This window comes from Callorhinus ursinus, unplaced genomic scaffold, assembly GCF_003265705.2.
Source record: "Callorhinus ursinus isolate GAN/ISIS: 27379988/994484 unplaced genomic scaffold, GSC_fseal_2.0 scaffold28, whole genome shotgun sequence".
Classification (NCBI taxonomy): Eukaryota; Metazoa; Chordata; class Mammalia; order Carnivora; family Otariidae; genus Callorhinus; species Callorhinus ursinus.
The window spans coordinates 4717472-4727215 of record NW_027397090.1 but is presented as its reverse complement, the minus strand read 5'-3'; the positions used below and the strand labels follow the sequence as shown (position 1 = coordinate 4727215).

Genomic DNA, 9744 nt, shown 5'->3' with positions numbered 1-9744 from the left:
TTTTTTATGAACATCTTTGGTAAAATGCCTAGCTTTGTGATATGTTCCTAGAAAATGGTTGCCATTACCTTCCCATTAATAGAACACTTATTAATTTGCTCATGCAATTTTTATTGACTATCTACTATGTGACAGGCACTGTTCCTGGCAATAGGAAGAGCAGTGAACAAACACAGACCCCTTCCTACCCTCAAGTCAAACAGGAGGGGAAAGAAAGTTTGCCATTTTATTTCCACAGCAATTTAACTGCTTCCCCCACTTGCTTGCCATCCTTGTTATTTCAATTCCAATTCTTATCCTGAAATTTCTAGTGGCAACTTAAAGTGGAATTAAGTATAACTACAAAAAGCACATTTACTCAATTTTTTTAACCTACAATAAGGTTATTTATGAGAATTAAACAAGATGCAGTTAAAGTACTCAGTACATTGCTTGACAATAAACATAGCCTCTCTGAGGTAGATACTATTTATTGTTTCTCATTTTACAATTAAGGAACCTGGGGCTTGAGGATGAAAAATAACTTGCTTAATGTTACATAAGTAGAAAGTGGCAGTACAAGCCTTTGAATCATGTCTGACACCAAAGCCTTAATTCTTAACCACAGTACATGTCTTTTGTTCTAGAATATTCTCATTAATGTCAACCCATACTTAAATCCTACAGATATATAAAAAACATTGGGCTTTTTTTTCTCTCTCATGGGCATTTATCACCCTTTCTGAATTTTGGATCTACTGTCACCAACAAAAAACATACAAGGACAAGTTACTTGATTACAAAGAAAACATTCTAGATGTAGTACAAAAGTTAATTAACTTAATCATTGATACTCAACTCAAACACAAACTGCTTACTTTATTTTTTTAACAATGAAATAGTAATAACACAATAATTTAAGTTGTAACAAAGCCACCAAAAGAGCGAAATAAAAACAAAGCTAATTAAGAGGAGTTGCTTCATCTCAAATTAGTTATCTCCTTTAAATAGGAAAAACTACCATTAGTCTGGTGGTTCTCAAAGTTGTCTGCACATTAGGACTGGGGAAAAGGAGGGCTGGTGCTTAAAAAAATAGCTATAACCAAGGCCCATCTCAGTTAAATGGGAGTCTCTCCAGTGGGGCTCAGGCAAGGGTTTCTGAAGCGTCGTCTGTGTTGAGAACAAGTCTTAAGTTAGAAGCAATAAAAACCATGCCGTCAAAACAATTCAAAACCAAGAAATTAAGAAATACAACTAAATTTCTTTCTTTTCATCCTAGGAAAAGGGGGGAAGCACCTATTTGCTCCTCATTGTTCTTTATCCATTTAGGATTCCCCAACAAATATCAAACATTGGAAACTATGCAAACGTGCTACCCAAATGAAATTCTCACTACTTTACATTTAGAAAGTTCTTTTAAAACTATACCACCTTTAACCCCCTACATTTTAAGTTTGCATAGATGTTTCAGTCAGCTATCCATTCAACTTAGAGGAGTCAATACAATGTACTAGAAAGCATTTTATTAATAAGAGTTATTATAAAACAATATTCATTTCATGTACCACAAATTAACTTTTTGGTACAGAGAAGAGGAATATTTGAGTGTTCCCCACCTACTTCTAAAACTGTCAGAATTCCTTTCTATAAGATCAGTATTTTCAAATTGAGTCTAAACATAAATTTTTCTTTAAGAGTACATATATAAAACACTTCCCCTGTAACTGCACTACATCCTTGACAAATCCCTTTTGAAAGTTTCAGCACTGACTGTAGGCATTTATCTTTAAAACAACTTTTCCTCATTTTCCAGGTTTGGGAATGGTATCACATCAAGTATGGAAAATAACTTTTTTCCTTAAGAATATGTGAATTCACTTAAGAGGTGCCTCCTCAAATTCGGAAGAAACCTATTCTTCAGCCCCTCTGTCAGGACTCCATGTCAATCTCAACCACTTCATCCTTGCCCTGAAGCGTTGCTTCTGGCAGGTTGTCTTCAACTACATCTTCAATGTCTGCCAGATCAATAGGTGGTAAAGGATTCCTCCAGTACTGGAAGGTGTTATACTGCCAAAATTCTTCATTGAGCTTTAGGGAGAAAAGAAAGATGAAAGTACATCAACGGTTTGTAGAAAGTCATTTTTTTTTCAGGAAACAAATATTGTTTTAAAAGCAAACTCACATTAAGATTTTGTGGTCTTTTACTTTGCATCCTCAACAAACACACCTTTAAATTCTGCCTAATCAAAGTGCTTCATGGACTCAGTCAAATCTGTGCATTTTCATATTCATGGATTTGTGAAAATATTTTGTTAGTAGTTTAAATTTAAAATAATTTCTTCCAAGAGCATCTTTTTTTTTTTTTTTAAAGATTTTATTTATTTATTTGACAGAGAGAGACACAGCAAGAGAGGGAACACAAGCAGGGGGAGTGGGAGAGGGAGAAGCAGGCTTTCCAATGGAGCAGGGAGCATGATGTGGGGCTCGATCCCAGGACCCTGGGATCATGACCTGAGCCGAAGGCAGACGCTTAATGACTGAGCCACCCAGGCGCCCCCAGGAGCATCTCCTCTTGATAATTTTTTCCTATTTTTCAACCAAAGAAAACATTGGAAAACGGTCTTAAATTTTTTTTTTTTTAACCTTTCAGTGAGGGAAACAATTGAATACACACATACCTAAAACTTATTTTTGGTCTTTCCCCTGAGGTTTGGTATTTTAAGGGATTAACTTTACATTCGCTAAAATATTTTGATGCCTTGTCAAAAAACTTTAGGCTATAAACATGCTAAATATCAAGAAAATCTTAAACTGATTATTTTATTAAAGATACAATATTTGGTACATGGCAGGACTTTTAAATCAGTATACTAACACTGACAAATCCAAGGTGAGTACTGTCCTGTTTAAAATTCAACAGATTCCTTTGAATGGCTGTAATATTGTTTCAAGTTACTATGAAGTGAAGCTGATGTTCCAATGAAGTTCAAAATTGGCACAGAATTTCAAAAGCAACCCAAAAATACTTTGTGCAAGGAAGCAGCACTGGAATTATATACAGGATTCCAAGGTGACCAGTCTGAAGGTTAACACCCTACCCAGATGAGTATTTATTATCTATTCTACTCGGTTGTGTTTTCACTTTAGGCTCATATTTGCTGTAACACCACTATCCAACAGAAATATAATGAAAGCCACGTATGTAATTTTAAAAAGTAAAAAAGAAACAGATGGAATTACTCTTAACAATATTTTATTTGACCTGATATATCAAAAATATTATCATTTCAACATGCAGTCAATATTTTAAAAAATTAATGAAATATTTTACATTCTTTTTGTCATACTAAGTTTTCACAATCTGGCAAGTATTTTACACTCCCAGCACTATTCAGACTGGCCACATTTCAATGCTCAATAGCCACATGTTGCTAGTTACTTTACTGGACCACACAAGCCTATTAGGAAATTTCAGTAGGAAGTACACTGAGTGCCTTAGACACTAAGGCTTAGAGAATTAAGAGTGTCTTTGGAATTTCTTTACACTGGGGAAAAAAAAATGCAGTAATTCAAACGATGCCCCTCCCAAAATTCATTTTGATAAGCAAGAAGGGTTAAAAACAAGGGTCTGTATCTCTGCCTTTTGGAAAAAATCTACTGTTCAAAATATCTACTTATAAACATGGGCCCAAAAAAGATCCTTTAATGACATCAGTGTAACCTAGTAAGCTAAGAGCACAAACTTTGCCACCAGATAGACCTGGGTTTGCATGATAACTCCACCACCCACTAACTCTGACCTTGATCTAAGTCTGTTTCCTCATCGGTAAAATGCAGGGCTCTCTTTTTCTTTTTTTTAAAAATACATTTCTACCTGGGACGCCTAGGTGGCTCAGTTGATTAAGCGACTGCCTTCGTGCTCAGGTCGTGATCCTGGAGTCCCGGGATCGAGTCCTACATCGGGCTCCCTGCTCAGCAAGGAGTCTGCTTCTCCCTCTGACCCTCTTCCCTCTCGTGCTTTCTATCTCTCATTCTCTCTCTCTCAAATAAATAAAATCCTAAAAAAAATAAAAAAAAATATATTTCTACCTATCTACTTATTTATTTTGGGGGGGAGGGGCAGAGGGAGAGGACGAATCTTAAGCAGGCTTCATGCCCAGCACAGAGCCCAACTAGGTCCATGATCTCACAACCCTGAGATCATGACCTGAGCCAAAATCAAGTCCAACGCTAAACCGACTGAGCCACCCAGGCGCCCCCAGGACTCTCTTTAAAATTAAGGATTAGTACTGTAGGGCGCCTGGCTGGCTCAGTTGGTTAAGCGACTGCCTTCGGTTCAGGTCATGATCCTGGAGTCCCGGGATCGAGTCCCGCATCGGGCTCCCTGCTCAGCGGGGAGTCTGCTTCTCCCTCTGACCCTCTTCCCTCTTGTGCTCTCTATCTCTCATTCTCTCTCTCAAATAAATAAATAAAAAATCTTAAAAAAAAAAAAGGATTAGTACTGTAATTGCTCAATACTGCTAGATATTATAGCCCAAGAAACCCATGAATCATTCATTACTTTCTTCTTAGGAATAGGAAAAAAAAACATTTCTTCTTACTTTCCATTAAAAATAGCTAATAGTGAAGGTCAGCACAGAGCAATGAATCTGCATAAAGTGACACTATCAGGAGAAAACACAGAAATATTTAATTAAGTAATACCTGGTTTTATTTTAGTTCTCTGGCTAAAAACACCAAAACAAAACAACAGAAAAAAAAACAACAAAAACATCTGAGACAGCTCAAAAAATATTCTGAGGTTGTAGGACAGAAAAAAGGTATCATTATTCTGCCTAAACTGAATCCTCAATGTAGAAAGGACATTTTTGAGAAACTTTTTCCTAAATGAGATCCCAAGGGTGAGAGTAGGGACCATTCCGAATGCCAGGAACCAGGGAGACATATACTGCATGAATTGAAAAGCCTTTTTAACTTCTCCATGTTTTCATTATACCCTGTATCTTGGTAATTCACTGGAAATCCCTTAAAACAAAAAACCTCCATCTTTGGAGGCAGGAAAGAGGGCTGGAGAAAACATGTTCCTCTCTTAAATTTGCATTAGACAAGAAGCTCACAAACAAAACTAACAAAAGGAAGAAACATGAGAATTCCTAGGTTTTTGCCAAAAGAAAAGAATAGGGATTGTCTTGGTGAAGAAGGTACCCCTATGGCCAAACTTAGTCCTTGCCATGGAGCTATAGTGACTAGGAAGCAGAGCGGCCAGATGTAGTCACTGCTGTGAAAGATACTGGTGTATGGGGCCCCTGGGTGGCTCAGTCGTTAAGTGTCTGCCTTCGGCTCAGGCTGGGATCCCAGGGTCCTGGGCCCGAGCCCTGCATCGGGCTCCCTGCTCAGTGGGAAGCCTGCTTCTCCGTCTCCCACTCCCCCTGCTTGTGTTCGCTCTCTCGCTGTGTCTCTGCCAAATACACGAAATCTTAAAAAAAAAAAAAAAAAGATACTGGTGTGTCTAAGAGATTCTAAGAAGGGGTCTGTGTCAGTCCACTAAAAAATCCTCCGTATTTCCTTCTTATCAAGCTGTGGCATACTGCAGTCAATATGTTCTGGTAGAAAAGACAAGTCCATATATGGGTGGGGCGCCAAAATGGTCTCAAGAGGAAGAGTTTTCAAAGTGCACAGTAGTTATCTCCATATCAAATGGGTCTGGATGACTATCATTCTGGGGTTACTTTAGGGTTTGTCATTGGCAACACATGCTGTAACTGTAAATTCTAACTATTCTGTTTTCAAAACGTTAAGTGCTATCATTCGGTTTTAAGTAAGCGGATTTTGAACATCTAAAAGCAACCTGGAAAAAAAAAAAGTCTAAAAAAACCCGTTTTCTAAATTCCAAGACAACTGGGGGTGGAAATATTTACAGTTTAGAATTTCATCCAGAAATCCTCGTTACTGTCCAAAGGTAATTTCTCACAACCACAGAAAAAGCTCCTTCCCAACTACCAAATTCTCATTTTATTGGGTTTTTCACCAAGAAGTCCTGCCAAAGGAACCTCAATTCACTTTTTGTCTAGCAAGGCATTAGGCAAATTCTGCATAAGATACTTAAAACATTGGCAAAATGTGAGATGGATGCTATGATGTGGTGCTTGAAGAGTTTGGTGAATTGAGCCCTATATTTGGTCTTCCTATTCCCAAAGCTTCTGGTAAGACAACCCAGAACTGCCAAAAGGCAGCCTTTAATTCCTAAGTCTAGACCAAAGCTGTCCAATATATAATGCCAGCCACAAACATAAATTTTTCTAGTGGCCATACTAAAAAAAGTACAACAGGTAAATTTTCATACATTTTATTCAACCAAGTATCTCCGAGTTCTTTCAATGGGTCATCAATATAAAAATTTTTGAGATCTTCGAAATCTAGAGCGTATTTTACACTTATGGCACCAACTCCATTTGGACTAGTCACATTTCAAGTTTTCAGTTGTTCCACACAGTTAGTGGCTGCCATATTGAACAACACAGATCTAGACAAATCAGCTCTTAGGTGCAGAGATGGGGCAGGCTCGTTCCCCAAAGAATAAGAACTCTTATATATGATCCTAGTATACGGTTTACTTTAGGGTCCAAATTAATTTTCAACAATGGTCCTTCCTCATTGGATCCGATCTAACCCTGTGAGTTTTTAAACGCCTTTTCCCAAGATAGGGAGGAGGGGCCTTCCTCTCTACCAAAAGTGCTGTCCCATGCTTGCAGGCCATCCAAGTGATGGCCACCACATTGGTCACCCTCTTTAGAAAGAAATCTATCACGAATTCTTGAAGAAATCACTGTTAAGCCAAGGAAGGCGCGCTGCACCGAGAAATTTCTCCATTTGAGCAGACCTATCGCGGTTCACGGTCAAAGTCTCCAGAAAGCTCAAGTCTGTCGCGACCCACACTCCTTCCCTCTTACACAGGACAGGCACTGAAGGTGCAAGCCCACGTCTACCTCACCGGACGGTCTGTTTTCCCCTCGTTTAGCCAGGTGCTTTCAGCCCACAGGACTCTCTCTCCCCAAACGCTGCCAAGAGGCCAAGGGCTCTGGGGCTCTTCCTGTGTAGCCTAGGAGTCCGAGTCCCTCCTGCAGCAGGGACCCCGGCTTTTCGCCTTTTGGGGCTTCTTGATGAACCCGAGTCAAGACGGGAACAATCTGTTCCCTCCCGGGGCGCGCAGTGGCTGCGTAAAGGGTGATGCCCTATCCCCTCACCCCGCCCGCCCTCTGGAGCGCTCAGCCAGCCCCCAGCCCCTACCTGGCGCGGTGCTGCCCCCCAGTCTCCCCGCCGCGGCTCTGTGCGCCCCGCCCCGTCGTCGCCACCGCCCCTCGGGGGCCGGGCGCCCCGGGGCTCCTCCCCTGGCCCCGGGGGCCGCACGGGAGGCAGCGGCTGCGGCGGCTCGCCCGTCTCCAGGCCTCGGCCCTCACGCTGCACGCCGCCCGGAACGCTGCTGTCCTGGCCGTCGCGGCGCTTGCTGGGCGAAGCGGAAGGCTCAGTCATAGCCCCCGCGTCGATTTTGCGCTTTCGGGGCAGCTCCGGGACGCCGACCGGCTGCCCGGGATGGGAGGCCCCCGGCGGCGGGATCCAGAGCGGCGGCGGCTCCTCGGGGAAGTCGCAGAGCAGGAGCCGCTTCCAAGGCACGTGGAACGTCAGCGGCTCGGCCGCACGCCGCTTGGCCATGGGCTCCGGAGCCTCGGGCGGAGCCCGCCCGGCGCGGGAGGCCGAGCGCGGATAACTCCGGGGGCGGAGGGCGAGGGCGGAGCGCGCGAGGGCAGGCGAGGACGTGCTCAGGGCGAGCGGGCGGCGGGCAGTTGGGGCGGGCGGAGTGGGTGGGGCGGCCGGGCCCGGCGCAGCCCGCGCGCGCTGCCCTCACTGCGGCCGAGGTACTGCCGGACGTTGGGGAGCTACCGCGAAGCGGCGGAGATTCGAACCTGCGCATAAATGTGCGCGCGCGTACTCGCGCCGGGCAGGCGGAGCCGCTGGTTGGTGGAGACTCGCGAGGCGCGCTCCCGAACGCCCCCGCGGCCGGAAGTGCGCGCTCGGGGGTTGTGGCGGAGGCGGGGGGGGGGAGGCGGGAAAGCGGCCGCGGCTTTATTAAAGGCCCAGTGGCTTGGTCCCCCGGAGGGCGTGACCTTGTTTGCCGAGGGGTGGGGAGCGGCTGTGCAAATCCCGAGCTTGGTAAAGCGGTGTAGGTTTAAGACGTTTAGAATGTATTTGTTAATATTACCTTAACTCGAGTCAGTGGCCTCAGGGACGCTTCCAGGAGGTTAAAATCACCTCCAGGAGGTACAGACTTGCAGCAAACTAATGTTGAGAGGCTCCAGCGCCACACTGAATGATCATTTCAGGCGGACTGCTGTACGGGGGGTGGCGGCTGAGGGAAGTCGCTAAAGCCAACACGCAAAAACCAAGCGGAACAAAACAAAACCCAACGAAGTGTATGTTTTGCAGTGGCTGTCGTGGAAAGTGAATTGGCACCACGTTCTTCGAAGATCTTTTGATTAAACATTCACTGATGAAGTTGCAGAGGACATGTGCAGCTCATCGAAAATAGCTCATCCCAGAGCCAAGCCCGGAGCACCGCTCTTCCTTTTCCAACTGAAACCTAAACTTGTTTGGCTCTTAAATTATGTGGGAAGCACACAGAGTGCCCTTCTTACTCGGTGCGAGGGTCTAAAGTGAGATTCCGAGACCTTCCTCACAGCAGAATTTGTTATCAGGCGAAGGGAGGGGGATGAGAGCAGTGAATTTACGATAGCTTGTATTTTGATGGTTGATAAAGATAGTAACCAAGTAAACAAAAATGAGGAAGAGAGCTACATGATCGAGAGAAAGTGCAAGGAGGATAACTGTGCGCTAGCTGGTAAGTACTTAACCTCTATACTGTTTACCCCATGCTAAGGTTCTGAGAAGATAGGCAACGACTTACTTAATAGGCACAGAAATATAATAAGTTACGGTGTTAAATAGCTTTTCTGCTTGATCTTTCCATTCCTTCTTCTTTGAAATTGGATAACCTGTCAGTCTCAAAGAGCAGATCACACAGATCAGATATGAAAGACCTTACTTGTATTTGAAAAGTTTTGAGGGTGTCCTTCCCAAAAATGATAAAATGCGGGCTAGCTAATAGAGATATATTCCTTTGGGGTCCTCACCACAGACTCTGTTTTTCTACATTGTGAAATACATCATACATACAAAAGGTTGTGTAAAACACAAAGGAATGATAGTAAGATGCCCAGCACCCAGTTTTATAAATAGGATATTACTTGGGCCAGAACATGACAAGGTCCCTACCTGCTTCTCCCACTGGTGCCTTTCTCTCTTTCTTCCACTCCAGGTAATTGCTGTTTTGAATTTTGACTTAACCGTCCCTTTGCTTTACTTTGTAATTTTCTCATTTGTGTTTGTGTTCCTAAATAACATTTTTGGTTTTGCTGTGGTTTTTTTTTTTTTTAACACTTTATGGAGCCTTAATTGACATAAAATAAAATGCATATATTTAAAGTGTTTACTTTGCTGAATTTTGACATATGTATATTCCTGTGAAATCATAGCCACAATTAAGATAATACACATCTCCATCAGCCCCAAAGGTTTCCATTTGCCCTTTTGTGATTCCTCTCTCATGCGCTGGTTCCTTCCAGGGGAAGGTAACCAGTGCTTTACTTTCTGTCATTATAGATTAATTTGCATTTTCTGGAGTTTTATATAAATGGAATCACAGTATATACT

The 9744-nt window shown here is 42.9% G+C and overlaps 1 protein-coding gene across 1 annotated transcript; it reads right to left on the bottom strand.

The window, feature by feature from the left end:
• Positions 1-506: 506 nt before the first annotated feature.
• On the bottom strand, positions 507-8020 carry CUNH9orf40 (chromosome unknown C9orf40 homolog). Its single transcript, XM_025891660.2, has 2 exons — positions 7267-8020; positions 507-2067 (listed from the first exon to the last, which is right to left on the bottom strand). Exons 1-2 carry the CDS (start codon positions 7687-7689, stop codon positions 1909-1911), a joined length of 582 nt encoding a protein of 193 aa, XP_025747445.1. The 5' UTR covers positions 7690-8020; the 3' UTR covers positions 507-1908.
• Positions 8021-9744: the final 1724 nt, after the last annotated feature.

What these genes read in the sequence shown, in the direction of transcription:
- CUNH9orf40 (XM_025891660.2), bottom strand. Translation starts at nt 7,689, where the DNA reads ATGGCCAAGCGGCGTGCGGCCGAGCCGCTGACGTTCCACGTGCCTTGG. An exon ending in GGGGGGCAGCACCGCGCCAG is followed by an intron (nt 2,068 to 7,266) that starts GTAGGGGCTGGG and finishes TTCTCCCTAAAG; the next exon opens with CTCAATGAAGAATTTTGGCA.